Source organism: Salvia splendens, chromosome 16 (assembly GCF_004379255.2).
Source record: "Salvia splendens isolate huo1 chromosome 16, SspV2, whole genome shotgun sequence".
Classification (NCBI taxonomy): domain Eukaryota; kingdom Viridiplantae; phylum Streptophyta; class Magnoliopsida; order Lamiales; family Lamiaceae; genus Salvia; species Salvia splendens.
In genome coordinates, this window is record NC_056047.1 from 25,142,594 (window position 1) to 25,155,808 (window position 13,215).

The following is a 13,215-nucleotide window of genomic DNA, read 5'->3' on the forward strand; positions in this document are numbered from 1 at the left end:
GAATTCCACAAGAAGGGAAACAAATAAAATATCCTCCAAAATTTATTGGAGGGGCCGAAAATACTAGGCTCAAATAGCCAAGGCAAAATCCCAACTCTCTATTTATTTTTGGGTGAAGAAATAAAATATAACATGATTTAATTGGATTAAATTCAAAAGAAGGGGGTCAATAAAGCACCAATTAAATCAAAGGCAATTAATTCATTCTCCTATTGGAGATTTTCGAAACTCCCAAGGAAAATAGAATGGAGTTCGAAGTTCATGTTGTACAATTTTGGGATCATTTGGTTTAGATTTAATTTGAATAAATATCTCAAAACAATCGATTAAATCCAAGAAATGAAATACTACTTCAATAATTAGGAAGGGCCGAATTTATCAATGAATTGACTCGCGAAAGAATAAATGCATGATCCTATTAATCATTTCCCCTCACTGGAAAAATATAAATCTCAAACTCATCATTCCTCAATAACCACGACAATTTATTTCACGCAAGTCACTTTAATCACATAGAAACAAAAGTTTCATAACTTCCAAGATTCAAAAATCAAATAACATATAAAAAGGAGTCACAAAAGTTTGGGATGTTACAATAATATGAATCATCACTCCTATCATGAGTCACCAAATACGATTTGCGATTGCTATCCCCGAGCTTGTATGTGTCAACAAATTCAGTCGAAGAAAATCCTAGCACGCGACATCTATCATTACCCTCAACGATTTCTTCCTATATTCTCTTGAACATTGTATCGGTGTATAGCGTCGAAGCATGTTTCTCGAACAGCAAGGTAGTGGCCAAAATGGGCAAAACAGTGGCATCGTGGTAGTCTAAAGTTGTCCTACTGTTTCGCTGAAACTCAACAGCATGGTTGAAATTCAAGTAGAACTCGGCTATGTTCGCACGGGGCTTCAAAAATCTTTTGTAGAAACTGTTCTCCGATTCAGAAATGGACGTAGTCCTAATCATCGAACCCAGTGGAAAATCTCTAAAATACGCCGGTATCCAGAAATGCCTGTGTTCGTACAATGAGTTAAACCAGTCAAAGTCTTCCAACCCATGACTTTCCACAACTCTTTTCCACCCCTCTTCAAATTCGTCAGGCTCAAGCTGATCCGACCAAACACATGCACTGAATTCCTTCTTGAAAGCTTAATCCCTCAACAACCTATTTGGAACCTTGGTGGCCAACTTATGCATTATGTGCCACATACATCATCGGTGTCGCGTGCCAACCAGAACCTCTTCAATGGCCGATCTCATTCCATTGTCTTGATCTGTCACGATCATCTTCGGTGCTATGCCCATGCATTCAACGAAATGTCTAAACAACCAGCCAAATGCCCCTGTTTTCTCATTGCATACCAAGCCAGCCGCAAAGGTTACAGGTCTTCCATGATTGTCCTTTCCCGTGAAAGGAGTGAATATCATGCAATACCTTCATAAACAATCGTTTCCATGTTATTAAATTAATAAAAGGAAAATATAATGAATCATTAACGGTGTCGTAATGTATGAAAATATCTTTATAATTCACTTAATATAAATAACAATTAAAAGATACTCAAATCTGAATAATGCAACAGAAATAGTATTATAATGAATGCAAACCTAATTATAATGCACATACTATTGTAGAAACATACATACCTGTTTGTGTTATACGTGGTGTCAAAGGCTACAATGTCACCAAACATATGGTAATTCCTTTTCATCAAGCCGTCACACCAAAACAAAGCAACCAACCGGTTCTTCTCGTTAACCTCATAATGATATGTGTACGACTCAGACATTTCCTTCTTTTTAGCCATGTCGTCCAACACCATTTGCACATCGAATCCATGTGCATATGCTTTAATGTCGCGTGAAGCATTCCTGATGTCACCAACCGTACAACCGACGAGGTCAAACCCACCGAGAGTTTCTTTCAACACCTTAAATGTCATTGTGGGTCCAATATTCGCTTTTGAACAATCAAGTATGAATTTCTGATGAACGTCATCCAAATGACGGTTAACAGACATAAACTACTGATGCTCTACTCAACCATATCATGGTTATGAACCTCGTTGAAATCCTGTACCATATAACCTGCATGTCCATTATCAGAGAAATACTTGAAGGATATACTCGCTTTACAACCCATCTCTTGGATAAGCGTCGACGCTTCATTGAGAAACCGAAATGTGCATTCAACTGGTCATCCTCGTTGGACTTCTTATGGCCTTCCATATTGCATACGACATAATACCAGGTTGTAACATCTTCCACCTTCCTCACCCCTTGTTTGCGCGTATCAAAACCAACGGCCCTGGCATACACATCATAAAACGCGAGTGCAAAATCTAATGATTGGAACTTCTGACCAACTACAGGCTTTAATTCCTCAGAACAGGCAGGCACAGCCCTAACTGTTTATGAACACGAAATAGTACATGTTAAGCTGAAGATGCATTATATGAAATATGCAATACATTACCGAATAGAAAGAGAGCATTATATAATCATACTGATACATTAAATGTATAATTTTGTCCAACTACTAAGTCAATATAAAATCAAAGACTATAAGGATGGCTCTAATTCGCGGACATACATACGTGTTTTCAATCTCATAGTATACAACACTCCTAGTGAAATATAAATTTCTCGCAGTGTGATCGACGCAAATTAATCTCCGACTAATGGAGAAAGAATCCAGCGAAATCTGAAGAAAATAAGTTGAGAAAGTGCATAAATCCTCAACGGAGGAAATCATGGACCATACCATAACTAACTCCAATTGTTATTCTCCATTCTGCCCTTTACACGTTAAAAATTAAGAAAATTTTATAATTTCATATTAAGATTTAAACCATTAGATCACTGTAAATCGACGGATGAGATTAAGAAGGAGAAAGGATTTATAAGGGGAAAAGGATTTGAATACAATCCTCTATATATATAATATATATATAGGTGTATGATCAAATACTAACTTTTTACAGTAATAACTAATAACTAAATATCAATTTTGTATGTTAAAAATATCAACACAAAGACATAAATTTATCAATCTTTCTTGTGTTGATAAATTATGTCTTTGTATTGATATTTAAATTTACATTTTATATTGATATAATTATGTCTTTGTGTTGATAATTTTAATACACAGAATTGAATGTTATTAGTTATTACTGTAAATTAGTTAGCACACTAACGCAACCTTATATATATATATATATATATAAGGTTTTGATCTATGCAAAACTAGATTTAAATACAGAAACGCAGAACAATATCATACGTAGAGCACTTTTAGGTCATAGTTAGTTAATTTTTAGGTCATGCTAACAAAGCATGACCTAAAATGATCTTAGCATGACATTAAACCCAAATATTATAATATGACCTAAAATTAATTAATTATGACCTTCCGTGTTTTTGGTTAATTATTGACCATTAGATCATCTAATCCTAGGGCCAAGATTTGGGCTGCATTTCTGAATTTAAATACATTTTTATTTTGATCATCTCCCTATATATATGTTTGTGTTAAAATGACAACACCTCTTAAAGTGACACTATGACACCACGTATCCAGCAATATTATAAATGCTACACAACAATAGTATAAACGATAGACAGGAATCAATAGATTGTTGTCTAGCGTATTAGATATTGCTGGGCGAGAAAATTTGTTGTATAGTGTATTGGATATAGCTGGTCAAGAAATTTACCCTTGAGCATTTTTTATGATTGCCACATGACAACTGATTATTCGTCCACGAGTACAAATGATAGGCTAGGAATGGTGGTATGGTGTTACTTTAAAAGGTGTTGTCATTTTAACGCACCCCTATATATATATATATATATATATATGTTTGTGTTAAAATGACAACACCTCTTAAAGTGACACTGTGACACCACGTATCCAGCAATATTATAAACGCTACACAACAATAGTATAAACGCTAGACAGTAATATATAGATTGCTGTCTAGCGTATTGGATATTGCTGGCCGAGAAAAATTGTTGTATAGTGTATTGAATATTGCTGGCCGAGAAAATTTACCCTTGAGCATTTTTTATTGCCTCATGGTAGCTGATTATTCGTCCACGTGTACAAATGATTGGCTAGGAATGGTGGTATGGTGTTACTTTAAGAGGTGTTGTCATTTTAACACACCCCTATATACATATACATATACATATACATATACATGTACATGGGTGTATTAGGGTCCTCACAGCTCTTTAGTGTTAAGCTTCTAACAGATTAAAATAGCCGAACTACATTATTTGATGAAAAATCAACATTATTAGTCGGCGTACATTATTAGAATGAAAATCTACAGCAACAGGAATTGGAAATACATATTTTTAACACATTTTTTATTAATCTCGTTAACAGATACCTTTGACTCTCAGCTTAACTTATTAATCTAACTCTAAAGCAGTGTCTCTTATTTCTCAATTGGAAGTTTTAGGGTTTGGATTATCAATTGTGTTGGATGTGAGCTGGATTGGGGAATCAAGCTTAATCATAATGCACTCTAGGTGTTTGGTGATATTCCCCAGTTGGGAATTAGTTGCTAAGAGTTAGATTCAAGATTTAGCTATCTCCCTTTTTAATGTCAACTACGCACATATAATGCCAACTACATATATAATCTATGTCAACTACATATACAATCCATGTCAACTACACACATATAATGTCAACTATGTGTACAATCTATGTCAACTATATATACAATTCATGTCATCTATACACATATAACGTCAACTATGTCAACTATGTGTACAATTCATGTCAATTACATATATAATTAATATCAACTACATACATATAATGTCAACTACATATATCTACATATATTATATGTAAAACGTTGTTGTTGACATAAATAATATAGGTCGTTGACATGAAAATATTTGTTGTTGACATTTATTTGTAAACTGTTGCTGTTGACATCGTAGTTGACATAATGTCTATGTAGTTGACATCGCGCGAAAATGACAATTATGCCCCCTAGTTGACATTGCGCGAAAATTGTGAATGAGTGACTGAAAATGCATCTTAGTTCTCAATTAGGCCCAAAATTTTTTTTATCCTATATATGAATATTAATACTCCTATTACTTAATAAATCTCTTTGTTAATATTTCACATAGAAGTTGTAAAAGTTTTTTAAGTCTGAATATTATTATCTGATATTTTTTGTAAATAGGATAAATATTTGTTATGAGGAAGGCTGAGCACCACGGATTTGAACGAACAAAACGAACAAATAGAAGAACAAGATAAACCCTAGTTGAGGTGCTAGGGGGCGAGAATAACTTTATACTTTATTTCTCAATGAATAAAAGAGTACATAGACCTCTAATTTAAAAAATCATAACTAGACTCAATAAAGATAAAGATTGCATAAAAATAGCTAACTAAAATAGAAGATATGCTAAATAAAATAAAATCAAGAAACATATGTTGGAGATCTTGGGAGAGATATGTTTGACGAGATTCACAAGATCGAGGGCCCGTCTCTCATTATTTTGTTTTTTTTGGAATATGCACAATTTTCCAAGTTTGGAACAAGTCCCCATCACCTACACTACGCCAAGTTTGTTGCTCTCGACAGGGCTGCATATAATTACTAAAGGATGGCGTAGGAGTGGCTGCATATTGTGGATCTTTTTGTGCAGATTCCAAAGAAAGAGAAGCGACATTACCATCAATCACACGGCCAGGAATCTCGCTCTGCTTGCGAACCTCGGATATTGTATTTTCATGAAAAATCTGTAGCAATTCGAACATTACAGCAAAGGGAACCCATGTCGCCAAAATCAGCAATAAAAAGTGGGTCTGGTACTAGTTGTGATGCACCCGAAAGAACTACTACCTCATCACGAGCATCGATATTGTTAAGAACTGTATCGGCCACCGATTCCAGCATAAATTCTTGTGAAACCCCCTCATGTAATTCTGGACCAAAGGCAACATCTGGTTGGTCGAATGTAACCCCAATATTGACTATGATATCTTCAACTCTAGCTCTTTTGCTGCGGTAACTGATGATCGGGCTCCCGGTGGGCCAGTAGATACGCCGTTGTGCGATTGGGCTTCCGTTGGTCACGGTCGGTCCATAGCGTCCCCATAAATAACCCAGGTGAGGCGGTCGCCGCGTAGGGTTCGTAAAATTCAGGATCGAACCGCTGCTCTATGGCAAACAAGAAATCATCCCAACTCTTTCCTTTGTTAGTTTCCACCCAATATTCCTTCTAATCTGATGTTGGGTGATCGAATAAATATTGTGTAAGATAAAGACGATCATCGAGCGACCAGTGTGTAGTGGTGATTATAGTACTTTTGGATCTTACAGATCCAATCTAGGGCATCAGCCCAAAGCCCAAGGAAGAGTATCAGTTCGGCATTACCAAAGAGTTCGGCCCCAGCCTACAGCTCGGTACAAGCCGACCAATCAGTTCGGCATTACCAAAGAGTTCGGCCCCAGCCTACAGCTCGGTAAAAGCCGACCATTCAAGCTCTACTCTCAGATCGGCAAAAGCTGCTCGGCAATAGTTCAGCAGTTCGGTCTCAGTATTCGACCGAACTGGGAGATAGTGGACTCATGCAGAACCTCCACGACCTCCACTACACCCACGATCTATTTAGTGGTGTCAAGCAGTCATTAACTCATGCAGGATAGTGGACCCATGCAAGATCGCCACGATCTCCACGACATCCACTACCTAGTAAATGGTGCTGCATGCCACGATCTTGGTTCAATGTATAAATAGAACCTAGATCAGATAGATAGGGTTAGGCTCTCTCGCTCTCTAGAGATCAAATATAAAATAGCAAGTCTGTATTGTAAGCTGTAGAAAACAGATCAAGCAATACAACTCTGCCCTCTTTTCTTCCCGTGGACGTAGATTTACCTCAGTAAATCGAACCACGTAAATTCATTGTGTCGTGATCTTTATTCTCTACCAGCATTCATCACCATCAAAAATTCGCGGATTCATCATCATCCCAACTCTTTCCTTTGTTAGTTTCCACCCAATATTCCTTCTAATCTGATGTTGGGTGATCGAATAAATATTGTGTAAGATAAAGACGATCATCGAGCGACCAGTGTGTAGTGGTGATTATAGTACTTTTGGATCTTACAGATCCAATCTAGGGCATTCTCTCCGTCGAAACGTGGTGGCTTGAGGCGGAGGCGTGGTATAGCCAAAGGTTTGATACCCAGCGGTGCGTGTGTGACCGACCGGCTATTGGTCCGGCGGCTCTTTTGGTCTCGGGACAATAAAGGCAGCCGTGAGCTTGGTAAGGGCTTCCTCAATATTCCTGTGAATCTGGCTGGAATATTCATGCAACAGAGGTAGGCTGTCGATACCGATTCTTTCAGTCGCCATCAAACAAGTGGGGGTTGGGAAAAAATGGAAGAAAAAATGGCATGAGTTTTTTTTTGTTTTCGTGAGATTTTGATGTTTTTGTGAGGAATTGATTATGATGGAGGAAGAGTAAATCAATAAAAGCAGCAGTTGATAGGTTCTTAACCTATCGAGCTGAGCACCACGGATTGAACGAACAAAACGAACAAATAGAAGAACAAGATAAACCCTAGTTGAGGTGCTAGGGGGCGATTTCCGTCAAAACCGGGAATGAGAATAAGTTTATACTTTATTTCTTAATGAATAAAAGAGTACATATACCTCCAAGTTATAGAATAATAACTAGACTCAATAAAGATAAAGATTGCATAAAATAGCTAACTAAAATAGAAGATATGCTAAATAAAATAAAATCAAGAAAGATATGTTGGAGATCTTAGGAGAGATATGCTTGACGAGATTCACAAGATCGATGGCCCTATCAGAAGGTCTCTCATTATTGTGTTATTTTGGAATATGCACAATTTTCCAACAAGCATGTCGAAGAGGAGAGCAATATAAATACCCTTGTCCTAACACACCTACGGGCTACGGTCACTCACTAAACTCTCTCAACTGAAATTAGTCAGCACAATCATCAACAGAAGTAATTCAATTTTCTTTCTTCTTCCCTAGTTCATCTCTTCTCACTCAATCATTTCCCATTTATTCACGATCTATTCTTATATGAATCTGCACTCTTTATTCTTAATGTAATTCTTTCTATTTCTACTATATACTTCGTACTTAAAATGAAATATTTGAGAATTGGCATGAGATTTTATGTAGTATTTGTTTTGTGAGTTAACGAAGAGAGAATAAAGTAAGAGAGATGAAAAAGTAGAGATATAGTTGTTTCTATTTTAGGAAACGTTTCATTTTTAATGGGATAACAAAAAAAGGAAAACGTTTCATTTTTAATGGGACAGAGGGGATATATCTTTTTTTCTTTCGGTTTTAATTTCATATTATTTCTTAATGTTACTACTATTTATTCGCTTTTATTACTGTTTTTAAAAGTTTATATAACTACTCAGTACAAGTGTAGTGTTCTAACATGTATCGGCCATTGCTTTACTACACCTATTTGTGAAATCTCCACCTCTCTTTAATTTTTTGATTCAGGGAGTTCTTACAGCAAAAATATAAAATATAAAATTATTTGTCACTGACCTCATTTTATAGTTTATGTTCAATCCTTTTTCGTCACTTCTAATTGCAATATATTATTAGGATCGTTTCCTGAAAAAAAAAAAGTAAACCAGCATTTGATATAGATAATAATGATTGCAAAACGATGGATTAATACCAGGGATCAGACGCCAAATTTTAATGTGTCAATAGACAATAAAGGCATTAGGAAAAATGATTTGTCCTATTTGACATTATTTATGACTCAAATCTTGTTAGAAAAGATTGTTAAGAGTGTTGTTGTAGCATTAGATTTAGATTTTGCGAACTATTACTTCATTTTAAAAGTTATAAACTTTTTATTAAGGAGAGTTTAATTGAAGATAAGAAGATGAATCTAATATTCCATACAAAATTATTGAACAATTCGTTAGTGTTCGCTTCGTTAAATAAAATAATACCAAGATATGTACTTGGATAAGTCACAATAAGATTTGTTTAGATAAAAGATGTTATGAAGAGGAAATGATTACTCCGTTATAAATGTTAATTGATGGTTTGGAATTTCGTTTTATTGATGCATGGTTCCAAAATTGTTTTAACCTAATCTCATGCAATATAATACTTTATGTTTCCCTTTTTAAGTGATATATTTTTTACCTTTATTCTAAATGATACATTTATAAATTTAAAATATTATTCTTTTTACCTTTTCCTTTATCTTACTTTATTTTTTTTACTTTACTTACAAAATAAAACTATATAATATTTTATGTTGAATTAGAAATACAAATCTTAAAGTGAGATGAGGATTTTTTTACTTTACTTACAAAATAAAACTATATAATATTTTATGTTGAATTAGAAATACAAATCTTAAAGTGAGATGAGGAAGTAATAATAATAATAATAGTAAAAAAGAAGAAATCCGTTGATAATTCATCAACCCAATAAAATATTTATAACACATACCCCACAATAAAAAACATATACTACTCCGTGAATAAATATTTGAAGAAATTACCCAATCAAGAGAGAATGGAAATGAAGAGGAAAAAGTGGAGAGAGTTATGTGATTAGAGACACATCTCAAAAAAAGCAAATATCATTATTAACATATTTATCGATAAATCATCTCCACTCCTCCATTGCTGCTTTTCCTCCCAATCTCAACTTCTCCCCTAACAACCTGCCTTCGGATAAATCCTCTAACCAATAAACTGTTTTCAACCGATCGCCCTTGTTGCAAACTAATTTTCGATTTAGGGATCGCTTTTGATTTCAATTTACCTGTGGATTGTGATCATCATGTCTGGCTCCCCGTCGTCGTCGTCGTCGGGATCGGAAGATGAGGATGAAGGATTCGAATCCTACCGTAAAGGAGGCTACCACGCCGTCAGAATCGCCGATAATTTCTCCGCCGGTCGCTACATCGCGCAGAAGAAACTTGGTTGGGGACAGTTCTCCACCGTCTGGCTCGCCTATGACACTCAGTCCTCGGTATGCACACACTGTAAACTTCTGCATTTTCTTGTGTTTCGGATTTCATTAGCGTGTCAATTTTGTTTCATTCTTCTAGGCAATTCTGTTGATGCGCTTCGGAGGTTTCATTTTGGTTGCTGTATTTATTTATGTGGATAATTGTTGATTGGATCAATGTTTATTATGTTGTGTTCCTTCAATTCATGATCGGATCATAATTAGTATTTATCTATTGAAAATGATTCACTTAGCTAGTAGTTGAATGTGCGTGGAACTAACTCTTAGTTTCTTCTAAAAGAAGTAGGACATTCAGTTTGAACACTATCTATTGATTTGATTAATTTCAGATACTTTCAGGAGGGAAATGCATTTGAACGATTGACGAATATAGCGATCAATTAGTGCATCAGATTTAGTTCTAATGAAATTAGTTGTTTCTGTTGCCTCCTTTGCATAATTGAAGCAAATATTTTTTTAATGCTGTTTGTTTTTCAAGCTACATAGTATATGAAGAAATCATGCCTTTGGCTAAAAAATTTGATAGAATCCTGACTCTTTGGCATGTTCGTTTGGCTCCAGTTACTTCGAAGAATGCTATAGCTTTTCCTAATTAATGCTCTCTCAGATGATTGCTGTTGTCATGACACGTTCAGTTCTTATCAAACTGGTAGGATTTTCTTAGTGTCTTATTTGTGATTTGTTTGGTTTTTAGAAATATGTTGCCTTGAAGATCCAGAAAAGTGCACCACAATTTGCTCAGGCGGCAATGCATGAAATTGAAATTCTTTCTGCTATTGCGGCTGGTGATCCCTTAAATAGCAAGTCAGTTGTACGCTTAGAGGACTCCTTTAAGCATGCAGGCCCAAATGGGCAGCATTTATGTATGGCTCTGGAATTTCTTGGTGATAGTTTGCTTCGTTTGATCAAGTATAACCGGTATAAAGGTCTTGAGCTCCATAGAGTTAAGGAGATGAGCAGATGCATTTTGACTGCGCTCGATTACTTGCATCGGGAGCTACGAATCATACACACTGATCTAAAACCTGAGAACATTCTTCTATGTTCCACCATTAATCCTTCAAAAGATCCAATCAGGTCAGATTTTACTCCCATCCTTGAAAGGCCTGAGGGAAACACAAATGAAGGAGTCTCAGTTATGAGTAAAATTGAGAGAAGACTAAAACAAAGGGCAAAAAGAGCAGTTGCAAGAATCTCAGAAAGGCGAATTGGTATAGGAGATGGGATGGGCAGGACTCCAAAGGCTCCTAGAAACTTGGATGGGATAGATTTCACATGTAAGGTTGTGGACTTTGGAAATGCATGTTGGGCTGATACGCCAATTGCTGATGAAATTCAAACAAGACAGTATAGAGCACCAGAGGTTATACTCCAGTCTGGTTATTCTTTTGCTGCTGATATGTGGTCATTTGCCTGTACGGCTTTTGAACTTGCAACAGGAGAGATGATGTTTGCTCCCAAGAATGGACAAGGTTTCAGCGAGGACGAGGTAATAATCTATACTTCATTCCTCGTTTCTTCAGTAATGCTTTAAATTTGAAATCTAAAAGTTTAAGGTGTACAAATATGATCAGTTAGTGATTTGTAGGATAAATATTGGTGGTTAAAATTAATTAGTATTCCTATCCCACCTTCTGATTTGATGACAACACCAGTTAGCTATGCCACTACGATAGTACTGCATTTGTGCAGTTTTAATTACAACAATTTTAGGATAGGGAAGTAGTAGCTATTGAGGAACCTCAAGCCCTATACTTACACAAGTAGTTTGCCAGAAGTGGTGTCTATCAATATGTCATATGACGGATTTCGTTTTACAGGATCACCTTGCTATGATGATGGAGCTCCTTGGAAAGATGCCACGCAAGGTAAAGATGCACATTTCATGTCCCCATATAAGTTCAAGTTATAAGCAATATTTGCTGACTCTCATTGGTTAATGCTCAAGATTGCTACTACTGGTGCCCGATCCAAGGAGTACTTTGATAGATATGGGGACTTGAAGAGGATTAGAAGGCTGAAGTATGGGTCCCTTGATCGATTACTTGTTGATAAATACAAGTTCTCTGACGCTGATGCACGTGAATTGGCGAGTTTTCTCTGTCCCATACTTGATTTTGATCCTGAGAAACGACCAACGGCCGAGCAGTGCCTGCAGCATCCATGGCTTATTGCTGACAGTCAGACAAGTGAGGTGTAGAAGTGATATAGGAACGAGGGAAAAGTTCTCCAGTCGCGTTGAGTTTTGTTTGGGGTAGTTATTTGATAGATTTTGATTTGATAAGGTTGTAAAATAGTAGTATATGATATGCACAATGGCATGTGAAGAAGTTGAGAGTGGGGAAACTGATCATCAAGTTCCCGGTGCTGCAGTATTTCTCCATGTTGGCGATGACATTCTTCGTCGTGCTTTTCCACTCATGGGAGAAAAGCAAATGGAATAGGCGAAGGCGCGTGCTGTGCTGCACCAGCTCCATCTCCATCTCAGCAAAGTGCTTAAAGGAACAAACACGACTGTCAACAACTTTGAAGCTCAAGTGGTACGACAGCTATTCCATAACTGATTATTTCAGTCTAAAAGTTGTAATTGTCTCTCTTTGTTTGCTTTTGGCGCTCCAGGAGTTTTTTTTTTTTTTGGAACTAATCTTGTATTTGGATTTTTGTGAATTTTTTTTAACTCCGCTCCTCTTTTGCAATTTTCTTTCGGATTTTTTTATTGTATGTTGATAAAACTTTGGTTTCGAGTGCCATTTTTAAGTACGGCTACGTCTTGTAATTTTGATTCTTAACTTAGTTATTTAAATAATAAAATTTGATCAAATTTTAATTAGTTGAAATTTTAATTATGCCAATTGTATTAAGTCCTAAGAATGAAATGATTTACCTATTTATTCAAGGTCATTAGATTTGATCAGATAGATAATAATAATAATAATATCATCGTATTGTGAGCGACATAGACCTTTCACTTTTTGCTAAGTTGTATGCCATACTTTCATCATCTCCATAAAGAGTTGCCTTTTTTTCATTTTTAAGCTTGGGCTGACACATTTCCATTTGGGAAACTTCATCTCTCCAATTAATACACTCAACTACTTTTTCTCACTCCTATTAAGATACTCATATTTCTTTATCTCTCTATTTTTACTCTTACATCC

At 35.9% G+C, this 13,215-nt stretch overlaps 2 protein-coding genes across 2 annotated transcripts; one reads left to right on the forward strand and one right to left on the reverse strand.

The window, feature by feature from the left end:
* Nucleotides 1-733: 733 nt before the first annotated feature.
* Nucleotides 734-5,943, reverse strand: LOC121770404 (protein FAR1-RELATED SEQUENCE 5-like). Its single transcript, XM_042167138.1, has 6 exons — nt 5,890-5,943; nt 5,720-5,786; nt 2,096-2,415; nt 1,655-1,992; nt 1,241-1,442; nt 734-1,114 (listed from the first exon to the last, which is right to left on the reverse strand). The coding sequence occupies exons 1-6, from the start codon at nt 5,941-5,943 to the stop codon at nt 734-736; spliced, it is 1,362 nt and encodes a 453-aa protein (XP_042023072.1).
* Nucleotides 5,944-9,592: 3,649 nt separating this feature from the next.
* LOC121771797 (SRSF protein kinase 2-like) lies at nt 9,593-12,887 on the forward strand. The gene is made up of 4 exons (XM_042168682.1): nt 9,593-10,057; nt 10,752-11,546; nt 11,878-11,925; nt 12,006-12,887. Exons 1-4 carry the CDS (start codon nt 9,866-9,868, stop codon nt 12,255-12,257), a joined length of 1,287 nt encoding a protein of 428 aa, XP_042024616.1. The 5' UTR covers nt 9,593-9,865; the 3' UTR covers nt 12,258-12,887.
* The last annotated feature ends 328 nt before the right edge of the window (nt 12,888-13,215 follow it).

Excerpts from the sequence above, each read along its gene's own strand:
- LOC121771797 (XM_042168682.1), top strand. The coding sequence starts at position 9,866 with ATGTCTGGCTCCCCGTCGTCGTCGTCGTCGGGATCGGAAGATGAGGAT. Across the intron at positions 11,547-11,877 it reads AAGGTTTCAGCGAGGACGAG|GATCACCTTGCTATGATGAT; the intron begins GTAATAATCTAT and ends TTCGTTTTACAG. Across the intron at positions 11,926-12,005 it reads TTGGAAAGATGCCACGCAAG|ATTGCTACTACTGGTGCCCG; the intron begins GTAAAGATGCAC and ends TTAATGCTCAAG.
- LOC121770404 (XM_042167138.1), bottom strand. The coding sequence starts at position 5,943 with ATGCTGGAATCGGTGGCCGATACAGTTCTTAACAATATCGATGCTCGT. Across the intron at positions 1,993-2,095 it reads CTCTGATAATGGACATGCAG|AAATTCATACTTGATTGTTC; the intron begins GTTATATGGTAC and ends GACGTTCATCAG. Across the intron at positions 1,115-1,240 it reads CGGCCATTGAAGAGGTTCTG|CTTGAGCCTGACGAATTTGA; the intron begins GTTGGCACGCGA and ends TGGTCGGATCAG.